Source organism: Saccostrea cucullata, unplaced genomic scaffold (assembly GCF_032062105.1).
Source record: "Saccostrea cucullata isolate Sc308-1 unplaced genomic scaffold, CSIRO_AGI_Scuc_v1 ctg140, whole genome shotgun sequence".
Taxonomy (NCBI): Eukaryota; Metazoa; Mollusca; class Bivalvia; order Ostreida; family Ostreidae; genus Saccostrea; species Saccostrea cuccullata.
In genome coordinates this window covers 281,172-294,186 of record NW_026927245.1, presented here as the reverse complement: position 1 = coordinate 294,186, position 13,015 = coordinate 281,172, and the positions used below count along the sequence as shown (strand labels likewise).

Genomic DNA, 13,015 nt, shown 5'->3' with positions numbered 1-13,015 from the left:
TAATGTGTTTTTAATGAAGTATAATATGATAGTCAATAGATGACAAACAAAATTTATGATGGACAAACTTTATTTACTGGCCAACGGTGACGTAAAATTATGAAGAAATATGAAATTGAATGGTACCCATCTCTTATCTGCAACTCCTCTTATACCACTGAATGAAATTTAATGATACTTCCACAGATTAATCTTTATTACATAATGCCATTGTACGCCTCTCTTACTTTAAGTTTTGATCTGACACTTATGTCGGGACTACCAGAGCCAAACATGGACTTTACCATTATGAACATATAGGAGGCGAGGTATCATTTAGTGAGCTCCTTGCTCACAATTTCTGTAGTTTTACAAATACTGTAGATTAGATATTTTAGTTTTGTGCCTTATTTTGTAAAGCTATTTCAACAAAAGTAAAGTCTATTTACTATTGTTGTTTAGATCGGTGAAATAGCCCCTGAGTCCCTTTTCTTTAATATAAGGTGCGTTATTTTTTTTTCAAGAATTTTTTTTTTGTTTATACATATTTTTTCAAGGTACGTTGTGTCTCCATGGTAAAATTATTGATGTACACCCTAACGCATTTTGAACAAAATATCCAAAGTGCGTTAATTTTGTCCTATTTTTAACGCACTTGAAAAGAAAAATTGCATGCAAAGTGTGTAATTTTTTCAACGTGCTTTGCCACACTTCACATTCTCGATCCACAGTTCCGTTCCACTCTGACAGGGAAAAAATATTAATAAAACACTTCAGTATTTTCTTTTACTAATATTGAATTAATCATATGTGAATACTCGAAAACTCCAAGGAACCTATATAGAAAATTAAAAATTGACAAAATCAGAAACATCAGTTTGTTTGGTTTCTCAACACGACGTTTTTTTTTTCATTTTTCAATATTTAGTTTCATTCATCTGTTGATTCCACATATCCCATTGTACTTGAAATGGTCTACAGCATTTGTCAATATATGAATGAGGAAATGGAGGATGACTTTGATTGCAAACAGACAATTTTCATGTTAAACGTGATGACTTCAACTTTTCAATCATCAAACTTTATCCATGTAGCTATTACGCATTTAAACACATACATATGGAGTGAGTTGCAAAAGCTTATATATGCTCTAGTCCTATTTTGCATTGCATTATGGACTTTTGTTCTGGAATACTGTTCGTTATATTGATTCAATGTATAAGAATTTAAAAAACGAGGCAAGCTTTTACCAAAAAGGTTGATGATACAAATTTATTAACAAACTCGTTCAATGTATCACTTCGCAACTTCTATGGTTGATACAATAACCTTGTTTGTACATTTAATATTCTTAAATTAAGTCGAATATTTACTGAATTTTTCATACAAATTGTTAGGTCATTTTCCAACTGAATTTTTTTTTATCCTTTGCATGAAGCCTCAAGGTTAAGTCTCCTGCGTGGCGCAGTGGTAATACAGCGTCTGCTACAGAGTCGCGGAGTAAGGATTCGATCCTTAACGTCGAGAGGGACGGGTCCTTCGGAAAAGACCGTATAAACCGAAGTCCCGTGTCGTAGTAGGTGCTGGCACGAAAAAGGTCCCTCACTGCTCAAGGGCCGTAAGCGCCGAGTATAGGACAAAACGTGTAGCTCTCCAACGGCAACGTTAAACAACAACAACAACAACAACAAAACGATAGTAAAAAAGGCGGATGTGAGTTGACAACAGCGTATGCTTATTAATCCATAACACTTGATGTTAGCTAACTTTTTAGAGATCCATGTTGGCTTTGTCTATGATTGTATTGTTAAAATGGACATTTGAGAATGTATGGTACATGTAGGTTTTCTTTCCATGTAACTTTCTGCGCAAGTAGCTCTCTTAATGTTAAGGAAAAATAAACTTATAAATACACGTTTTTGATTATTTTCTAAACATTTTCTTAATTACAGAATACATTATTGTTGTCCTGTACAAAAATTTGTTTATACAGTATATATGATACTATGCCTTACATAGAACAGGCGGGAGATTAAATTTAAATATAATTATTTACATGTAAGTATATTTTTGTGTATCCTTTAAAAATGTTTTTTTAATCTGAGAAAAAATATTTACAATTATATACAATACATGTATTTACAAATATCTTATATTTTATGTGTCAAACATACATGATTTAAAACAAAAGATGTTCGTGTAACACTTATGCCCCCCCCCCCCTCCCTTGGACAAGGAACATAACTCTGCCAAATATTGCACGATCGTAACCAAAACATAACTTTTTTTCGTAGGGGCATAAAAAGCAAGTACTAGGCCTAGGAGACAAACGGCCAGTCCATATAAAGATAACGTACTCCTATCTGTATAAGCATACCCGTATCTATATAATGTATTATATAAGAATTGTCTCTTTATATGCACGCAAATGAAATGATAATTTATGTAAACAGGGTAATGAAGAGAAACTCAATATGACTTTGAATTTAATTGTTCGTCAAGTGTAAGCACTGGAAATATAGGACGACACAAAATTTTGATGTGGTACACATTTATTACATTCACAAATGGAATGAATAGCGAAGGTGAGAATATTACTTATAAGAATGGAAAGAATTAGAATTCCGATAAATTGTCAACGAAATGTTCAAGTACTTGGTATTTCTAAGACATAAGATTGAATCAAATAGTTTTTTTATTTCAAAAAAGTGCAAAGACGGAGAAATATTATAATGTGTTTCTGTTATAAAGCCAAAATTATTATTTTTAACCTTTATTTCCTGAATTAGTAAGGATATTAACAGTATGACATAATCAGCATGATTTGCGGTACTGTCGTAACAGGATTCGGAAGCAAGTTGAATAACAACCTGTACGAAAACCACAATTATTTAATGTACGTTTAACCTTACTGAATGACAGTAACAGTGGATAAGACAGATATAAAACTAGTGAATAAACTAACAATTGAACAGGTAATGTAAGTAAATGAATATAACGATCAAAAGAAAATGCTATTATACATGCATACATATGACAATAAAGCGAAAACTAGTTTTATATCCATTACAATATGTAAACTAAAACAAAATTTGACCTAAACACTTTAAGAAAGAATTAGCTAGTAAAAGAATTCTATGTCAATAAACTAAAAAGAAGATAATTTCCGATCAAAACATGCTTTTGAACACGATTAACTCAAAGAACTATCAAGTGGTAATCAGGCAAGTTTGACCCTGACCTTCACCAAATTATATCATATAATTGTCATTCACGCCTTCTATCTTTGAGCTAAATATAAATTCAAAATGTTTCTCTACCACTGAAACTGATTTTTTCAAATTAAGAGAAAAACTATAAAAAGATCTCTTTCGTCGTCGCCTGATCTGCAAATTTGAAGCATAGAAATGAAATACAAAAGGCTGTTAAATTTTTTCACTGAAAATAAAGAACATCAAAGTTTTATAAGTTAAACGAATATAAAATAGAAAATTGTAACAAAGAAGTTGACATTGTTAATGATTCATTCTATACTATACATTGAACATATTATTTGCTATATTAATACCTCCCTGCTTTACGAAGAAAATTTTTCCATGTCCTAAAAAATACACTGTAAAATTAAATAATTATAACTTTAAATTGAACATATACACAATATGCCCCCTGTATAATTTAGAGATGTGGTATATGGTTCGTTTTATCAACAATGACAGATCTCTCTTGCGGTCGAACAAACGTTTAACGGAACTTTTTTTGGGTTGGCCTGAGACCATCAAACCAAAGACGGATTTTAATCTGATAACTTGTAATAAAGCTCGATCATGGCGGACAAAGGAAGGCTGGACTCGGGGGATACTCGACAAGTTGACGATGCCGTGTTATTTGGAGTGAATGATAAGTCGCCTGCACACCTGACTGTTCTATTTGGATTACAGGTATGTTCAGGTAAAATATATATCCTCTTTTTTGTCGCCTGCGTGGCGCAGTAGTTAGAATGTCTGCTCTAGTGTCGCGAAGTAAGGGGTTGATTCTTACGTCGCGGGTTTGAATCCCACTTTGGGACGTGGAGACCGGTCTTTAGGATGAGACCGTATAAAATGACGTCCCTTGTTGCAGTAGGTGCTGGCACGAAAAAGACCCCTCACTGCTCAATAGCCCTATGTGCCGAGTATAGGACAAATTTTGTAGCTCTCCACCTGCAAGTGGTGGCGTCTCCATATGAATGGTAAATTGACGAGAGTGACGTTAACAACATATAATCATTCAAAATATTTCTATTTTTAGATGCAAGTACATGTACTTGCATGAAATATGTGCAGACTACGAACAGTATTCAAACTCAAATGTCCATTAAATATTAAAAACAAGTTGCTGTCCTTTAAAAAAGGACTGCAATACGTGGACGATATGCATGTGTTTCTACCGAAATTCAATTAAAGAAAATTTCTAGGTGTAGTGAATATTCATGCAGGTTTGTTCACATTTTCTACAATGATCCGCCACCCTATGACTGATTGTAGTCTCAAAGCAATTTTTTTTTAATTTTATCTCCGATTAGCCTATAGTTTTGTCAGTTTAAAAAATCGGGCTAATTTGATACATGTAATCCATAATGGCTGGGACTTGACATCTGTTCCGGATCTATACGGAAGAAATCTATCATGGGAAAAATAGATCTGATGGTACACGTGTAACACAGCTCTGTAGTACGCAGATTTTTTTTCGGAGCCCCCCTCCCCCACATTAAAAAACCGTTGCTACAGACCTCTGTCAAACGGTATTTGGATTGCTGAAATATCAAATTATTTTGCGAGACTTGATGCACAAAACAAATGCCGGTGAAAACTTGTTCTATCTTTTAAAAGCTAGAACTAGTCGTTAAATGGCGTTTTTTATTCAAGTTGTTAAGTTACATGTAATTTTATACTGCAAGTTTGTCCTATTCTTAAAAATGCTTGTGCCATAGAATCAATGTTTAGTTTGTATATAAAAGCATATGTGTAAGTGAGAAATTCGGATCCGCCGATGAATATATAAATACGATATGCGGATTTAAAAGCACAAATTGCCAATGAATGGCATATTATTTTAATTTGAATAGGGCGAAATATTCTACGGGCAAGTTGCCTAAGGGGCGAGATCTCTAGCATTCTCGCGCATGCGAAGCCTGTCGTTTGTCCATGGCATCCGGTTTAACCTCGCTTATATATTTACTGCGTGGACCACAGGGTCCACGCAATGATCAGCATTGCAAACACTCACGGACCTCCGAAACATCAGAGATGGGATCAGGTGCCATGGGTAGTGAGCATCCCCTGCTGATCGGTCACACCCGGAGTGTTCTCCTTGTCATGGTTGTGAAATAAAGGAAAAAGCCGTCGACAATGCAGTGTGTAAAAATGCCTAACAATTAGTATGAAAAACGCCAGTCATCTTAGTGATAGATCGTATTTGCTGACATGGTCGTTGTATAGACCACAGAATTGCTGATCGGTCACACCCGGAGTGTTCTCCTTGTCATGGTTGTGAAATAAAGGAAAAAGCCGTCGACAATGCAGTGTGTAAAAATGCCTAACAATTAGTATGAAAAAAGCCAGTCATCTTAATGATAGATTGTATTTGCTGACATGGTCGTTTTATAGACCATAGAACTTAGGAAATTATGACTTTAAACGAAACTGCTGATTTTCTTGTTCCGTCAACTTATTTGTTAATAACTTATGTCGTTTTAGAAATTGTTCATGCGTAGATCATGCTAGAAATGACTGAGAGATTAAACAATTTTCTTTTCGTTATAAATTGTTGCGAATAGGTGCGTCCGAACACAGTAGTCATGCATAAACGCCCGCTCGAAGAAAGATTTTATACGAGTGAGCAAACGGTTTATGAACCTTAAGAAGTGTTCCATTTTCGAGACATGCAAAAGTTCATTCATTTATATCAAGAGTGTTCGACTTTACATTCAGCTTTTCGAAATATGTTTCAGTAACATGTACTTCTTATAAAATTTCACCTCGATACCTGGTAAACGTTATTCAAGTTACCAATCAAAATACAATCTATGAGAAATATTGCCGATTTCTGAAGAAAAGGTTTGTGTTTTTTTTATCCTTAAAGCCAAGATATATATTATGCAAAAAGTGGTTAGATCTAGAACCATGAGACATACAATAAGTTTTTAGTGTCAGAACATCTCTTAAAGTAAATTTAAAAATTGTGTTCTAGTTTTGAAATATGTAGAATGCTAATGTATATAAATTCTTTTTAAGCAAGCTTTGATGTGTATCGGGGGTTCGCTCTCTCTGCCATATATCTTGACAGCTTTGCTCTGTCCAGTTGACGAGCAGAACGTGCGAGCACATCTTCTCAGCATCAGTATGTTCATGTGTGGGTTAGCAACTGTGCTTCAATGTTTCCTAGGTGTAAGGTTAGAATCTTAACAAGTTATTATGATACTTCACTTCATAATCATTTACTTATTAAAACTAGTTTCAGTTGATTCCAACTAACATTACTAGCATTATGTAGATTACCCATAATCCAAGGCGGTTCTCACACATTCGTAGCTCCAATTGTTGTCATGATGTCTCTAGAAAGGTTCCGGTGTCCAGACAATGGTACGTCGAGAATTACGGGTAAAAATAACCTGTTATCGGAAGCTAACTGTAAAAGCATAATTCAGAAAATTTTCTGTTATCAGTTCTTAATTTCTTGCTTAGCTAATACTTCTTATTATAATACTATGTAATACTACTTTTGTTTATTTTTTTTATTTAATATTCATTTATTTTATTATTATTACTTTTTTTGTAGAAAATTATCATTTAAAAATATCCTTGAAATCTAGAAAGCTTTTTAAATCAAACTTAGTTGTATTGCATCTTTGAATAAACCATACAAGTTATGAGTACTTATAACGTGTGGTTTGAATTTTTGACAGCTGAAGGACTTGATGAACAATCGGGCAATAACACCGTTATTGACTGGACCGTCAGGATGCGGGAGGTAACACATAGACCTCTGTTATTTCATGCATTTTTTGCTCGTTCGACAACAATATATATATTTCATTTCCAATTACTCTTATCGCCATTAATTTTATATACATGTAAAATAATTTTACAAAGTTTAATCGAGATATACATGTACACCATGTTTCTTTCATTTTCCCTAGAAATGAATATTTATTGCTAATTGCTATTTTATTATATGATTGAATAATTCCTATCGTTTTGATTGGCTGAGATCTAACTATATGGAAGAAATACTACGTTATATTTACCTGCACATGACGTTCCAGGTGAATACAAGGATTTATTTCCTCTACATTGATCTAAAAATAGATTGGGAAATTCCAAATTGATATAAATTGTTTTGGAAAGCTATTTAAAGGACTATGACTTTTTTTCATGTGAACAAAACATAAGCGAATATATATTTTCGGTTGAGAGTGATTATAGGAGATGCGGGAACCCCATTCCGACACTTTTACTGAATAACAATATTTACTTTTTTTCGGCTCTCAGTTTTCCCTGATAATAATACTCCTTCCTTTCACAATCTATACTATAAAAAAAGATTCACATTATATTTTTTTCATGGCAACTAAAATAATATAATAGATAAAAACATTTTAAATTGATACGACTGATAAGGTTTATTTACATTTTAATTCTGCTTCTCTCTTGTATTTGGCTTGGACTTAATTAAATGCAAACAAATAGCTATAGTGAGCTGTATCATTTTAACAGTGAATCATATAATAAAACAATTATTGCTGTTTTTTGGTCAATACAATGATTTAATCATCTTTGAAGTACAATATTCACCTCGTCCTTCGGTTTCGATGAATATTGTACTCCTAAGATGGCTAAATCATTGTATTGACCTAAAAAAAAAAACAGCAATAATTGTATAATATTGAATGGAAATCTTTCAAATCTTAATTTACTGAATCAATCTAATAATTAATTCCTGCCTTGATAAACAACACAGCGTCATTAGAATGTTTGTGTAGATACAGGGGAACCTGATCCTAGCCTCCCTGACTCAGGTGCTTGTCGGGAGCCTCGGTATCATTGGGACTATTCTACGCTTCGTCGGACCGCTAACTATCGCTCCTACAGTGTCGCTGATTGGTCTCTCTCTGTCACATGTCGTGGCCATGTTTTGTGAAACACACTGGGGAATATCCATGTTGTAAGAACAAAATTTTTCAATTCATCCAATGCAGTTTTACATCCAATATGTTTTCAAGAATAGATTGAAACAGAAAGTAATTTTTATTTCAGGACTCTATTTTTTCTTCTTTTGTTTTCTGTATTTATCAACAAAGTGGAAATACCGATTCCTTCGTTTTCACTCAAACGGAAGTGTCATATGAAGAAGATTCCGGTATTCCAGTTGTTTCCCGTTGTCTTTTCTGTCGCTATTGTATGGATATTCAGTCACGTGCTAACTGTAACAGACGTCTTTCCTAATAACAGCACTATTATAGAATACAAAGCCAGGACGGACTCCAAGATGGAGATCATGACGAAAGCACCCTGGTTTACAATTCCTACGCCATGTATGCATGAATTAATTAAATTTAATAATAAGTTTTAATCGAAATATAAAATGTAACCATTTAGGTAACAAAGTTTTTATTTCATAAATTATTTGACTACGCCTTGTTCTGTCTACCTGATCATTACATGCTTAGTCTTCCTAGGCACCTGGTCCCAGTTCTGGCCGGGATTTTCAGGGCTCCCAGCATATATTTGGATTACATAAAGATTTATTTTTAGATCGATCACTTTTCATAACATTTACCCTTTTCCTTACCTAAATCCCTTTCGTTAGAAATCATTTGAAAAACGGTAAATATATACAGATGTTTTCGTTTTATCTTCTATTTTCACTTTTTACACTAAAATCTCTTAAAATATCCAGACACTGGACTCCTACTTGCTTTTATTGAAGTGAAGCGATTTGTTTCAGCAACTTAACAAGGGTAGTGTCATACATATATTTTGCAAACAAACGTCAATTCACAGTTCAGTTTGGGATTCCAACAATAAGCGCGGCAGGTTACATGGGAATGCTGGCAGCAACAATTTCTTCTATAATCGAGTCAGTTGGAGACTATTTTGCGGCTGCTCGGTTATCTGGGGCCCCACTTCCGCCTGCGCATGCTATAAACCGGGGAATTGCATTCGAGGGTGTGTCTAGCATTATATCTGGATTGGTTGGAGCCGGTCACGCCACTACGTCATATAGCGGGAACATTGGAATCATTGGAATAACAAAGGTTCAGAAACAAATTAACTTACCTTACATGAAGATAAGTCGAAAAGAAAACTCCCTTCAACTGTAATTCCTTAAACATTCCATTTTGAATTTGTTATCTGATAAGACTTCTTTTCTATGATCAGGTGGCCAGTAGGACGGTGTTCATTACCGCTGGAGTCATCCTGATGGTGTGTGGGGTCATAGGGAAGCTAGGGGCGGCACTGGCTATCATCCCAGAACCCATCATCGGGGGGACCCTTTTACTGGGCCTGGGGATGGTGGCCTCCATCGGCATTTCAGGTTTTCATCAGTTGAAATAATCATGTCTAAATAACTAGAAAGAAGAATTGTGTTTTGTTTAATGAAGATCATATATAATAATTATAAAAAAAAAAATCTATTCAATTACAGTTACTCCTATTACGAAATGGAATCAAGATAATTTAATTCAGCATTTCAAACACCCTGTGCTTTAACGTATTTCCTTTACAGTGCTGCAGTTTTGTGACATGTCTTCTACTAGAAACATCACCATTCTCGGGGTGTCTTTCTTGATGGGTTTGATGATCCCTGAATGGTTGTCTGAAAACTCGGATAGAGTCAAAACAGGTATCTTTATAAATCCTTTTACGAAGAGCTCTGTTTGTTATATAATGAGCAGATGGTAAAACATTTAACACTTTGTTTTAGGTTCAGATGAATTGGACCAAGTGATTCGAGTTCTGTTTGGAACAGCGTCCTTCGCTGGAGGTTTTATAGGGTTCCTGCTGGATAATATTGTCCCCGGTATAGTCATATTTATCAACTTTATAGAAAAAAAATATAGATCCACAAACCAGAAGTTTCTAAAGTGAAGCTCTAAAGACTTGTACTTATTGCAAAGGAAGGGGAAGTAGCATTGCACATAAAACTATTCAAGAGCGTTATAGAATAATGGCCTTTGGTTTAGTTTCTTTGAATTTCAAGATTTATTACAATCAGACTAAAAACTGTTGGAGGTGTAGCCCTTTGAAGAATTTGATAAATTCCTCTAATTTTGGTAACCACGGCAAGACTCCATTGAACATACTTATGTATATCAGTGGCGTCTACTTGTTTGCAAGGTGATCTTGAAAATCATGGAAAACTGTACAAGGAAAAACATTTTGTTTGTTTGTTGTTTAACGTTCCTCTCAATAGTTTTTCTCATAATTCTCCACTTTTCGATGGAGAGCTGCAGATTTTGACCTATACTCACCACTCCGAGTCATTACGCAGTGAGGGATCTTTTCGTGCCAGGACCTACTGTGACACGGGACCTCGATTTATATCGTCATATAAGAAGGATATCAGAAGGATCGGTCTCCATGTCCCATGGTTGGATTCGAACCCGCGACGTAAGGATTAACTTTTGAGAGCAGACGCTCTTACCACTACATCAAGCGAGCGACTAGTGATATTTTGAAAAAAAAGTCTTTCACAGAAATTTCTTTCTTGGGGTAACTAGGACTAAAGTGCACACACAAACATAAAACGAAAAAAAAAACGATAAAACATGAGTCTTACTATTCTACATGTGTGCCACCAAATTTGTAGGAAGAGTAGCATTTTAGAAGTATTTTACGAATTAGAAAAAAAAACATGCATTAAATTATGCATTTTTGTGTAGTCTACATGTGTGCCAAGTTGAAATAAAGATCAGAACTGTAGAAGTCACGGTTTTGAATATTTCACAAAAATTTGAATTTTAAGAAACTATGGCAACACCGTCCCATTGGATTGCACTTTTTTAGTTTATAATACGTCACCCGCGTTGCGCAGTTGTTCGAGCGTCTTATCTAGAGTTAGCGGTGAAAAGGGGCTGAGGCCCATTTTACAAAAGAACTTACGACTACTAAGACCAAAAACTTTGGTTGATCGTAAACTTTTGCACAATTAATGACCGAGATTAAAACTGTTACCACGAAAATATCTTTCTTCATTCCTCTTTAAAAGCTTAATATATACTATTTTCAAATTTATGCAAACAAGAAAGTTATAATAAGCAGAATAAATTTTGGTCTTAGTTGTAAGTTCTGCAAAACGGACCCCCTGATCCCTACGTCGTGGGTTCGAACCCACTCTAGGACGCGGAGACCTATTGGTCGATTGTCCTGCGTGCCGAGTGCAGTTATAAAGTTGCAGCCCTGTACTGACAAGTGGCGGCGTCTAAAAAGAATCCTATTGCAATGACATTTTTTTTTATTTTAGGATCCAAACATGAAAGGGGCATCGACAGATGGGTGAGACTTTCTGACAATGGTGAATCGGAACCGGAAGTAGATGGCGTGTACGATTTACCTTTTGTTACTAAATATATCAGACGTGTCAGATTGTGTCAGCTTTGCCCAGTATCTCCAACGTTCGTAAAATATAGGAAATCATATCTCAAGATTCTAGCTCCTCAAGAGGACAGAGACACAAAATCAGACAGAGAGAATTGTAAAAGAAGTCTCGTTGAATTGAATTCAGATGTTTAAGTAATCAAACTAGTGAGAGTATGCTTTGACTTTTTATTCTAAATAAATGTGCATAATGGGAGTATAACATCTTTTAAATACTACACAAAGCGTTAAGGAGATTTTGACAAATATACTATTAAGCATCTTGTATAACTCCATTGAGCGTGTTTTCTGAAGTGCAAAACATCACCCATTACAAGTTGTTCTGAATAGGAGATATGATTTTTTCTATTCTTTAGTTTTTAGCTCACCTGAGCCGAAGGCTCAAGTGAGCTTTTCTGATCACATTTTGTCCGGCGTCCGTCTGTCCGTCTGTCTGTCTGTCTGTAAACTTTTCACATTTTCGACTTCTTCTCAAGAACCACTGGGCCAATTTCAACCAAACTTGCCACAAAGCATCCTTGGGTGAAGGGGATTCAAGTTTATTCAAATGAAGGGCCACGCCCTCATTCAAGGGGAGATAATTGGGAATTAATGAAATTTTGGTGGCATATTTTAAAAATCTTCTTCTCAAGAACCACTGTGCCAGGAAAGATGAAACTTATGGGGTAACATCCTCAGGTAGTGTAGATTCAAATTTGTTCAAATCATGACCCCCGGGGGTAGGGCGGGGCCAAAATGGCCGAACAAAGTTTTACATAGAAATATATAGGAAAATTCTTTAAAAATCTTCTTCTCAAGAATGACAGAGCCATAATTCATCAAATTTATATGGAAGCATCCTCAGGTAGTGAAGGTTCAAGTTTGTTCAAATCATGACCCCCGGGGGTAGGGCGGGACCAAAATGAACAAAGAGATAGAAATATATAGGAAAATTCTTTAAAAATTTTCTTCTCAAGAATGACAAAGCCATAATTCATCAAATTTATTTGGAAGCATCCTTAGGTAGTGAAGATTCAAGTTTGTTCAAATCATGACCCCCGGGGGTAGGGCGGGGCCAAAATGGCCGACCAAAGGTTTTACATAAAAATATATAGGAAAATTCTTTAAAAATCTTCTTCTCAAGAATGACAGAGCCATGATTCATCAAATTTATATGGAAGCATCCTCAGGTAGTGAAGATTCAAGTTTGTTCAAATCATGACCCCCGGGGGTAGGGCGGGGCCAAAATGGCCGACCAAAGTTTTACATATAAATATATAGGAAAATTCTTTAAAAATCTTCTTCTCAAGAATGACAAAGCCATAATTCATCAAATTTATATGGAAGTATCCTCAGGTAGTGTAGATTCAAGTTTGTTCAAATCATGACCCCCGGGGGTGGGGCGGGGCCAAAATGGC

At 35.2% G+C, this 13,015-nt stretch overlaps 1 protein-coding gene across 3 annotated transcripts; it reads left to right on the top strand.

Annotated features, from left to right (window-relative positions):
• The first annotated feature begins 2,419 nt into the window (after window positions 1-2,419).
• LOC134273853 (solute carrier family 23 member 2-like) lies at window positions 2,420-11,974 on the top strand. Of its 3 annotated transcripts, none has more exons than XM_062756074.1 (12): window positions 2,420-2,564; window positions 3,696-3,917; window positions 6,252-6,409; window positions 6,511-6,599; window positions 6,923-6,987; window positions 8,000-8,181; window positions 8,274-8,551; window positions 9,021-9,274; window positions 9,399-9,555; window positions 9,748-9,864; window positions 9,946-10,041; window positions 11,485-11,974. In XM_062756074.1, the coding sequence occupies exons 2-12, from the start codon at window positions 3,804-3,806 to the stop codon at window positions 11,751-11,753; spliced, it is 1,779 nt and encodes a 592-aa protein (XP_062612058.1). In that variant the 5' UTR covers window positions 2,420-2,564; window positions 3,696-3,803; the 3' UTR covers window positions 11,754-11,974. The 3 variants fall into 3 exon arrangements, with proteins under 3 accessions (XP_062612058.1, XP_062612057.1, XP_062612059.1); XM_062756073.1 differs by having other exon boundaries at window positions 2,514-2,564; window positions 3,659-3,917; XM_062756075.1 differs by lacking the exon at window positions 2,420-2,564 and having other exon boundaries at window positions 3,799-3,917; window positions 6,304-6,409.
• The last annotated feature ends 1,041 nt before the right edge of the window (window positions 11,975-13,015 follow it).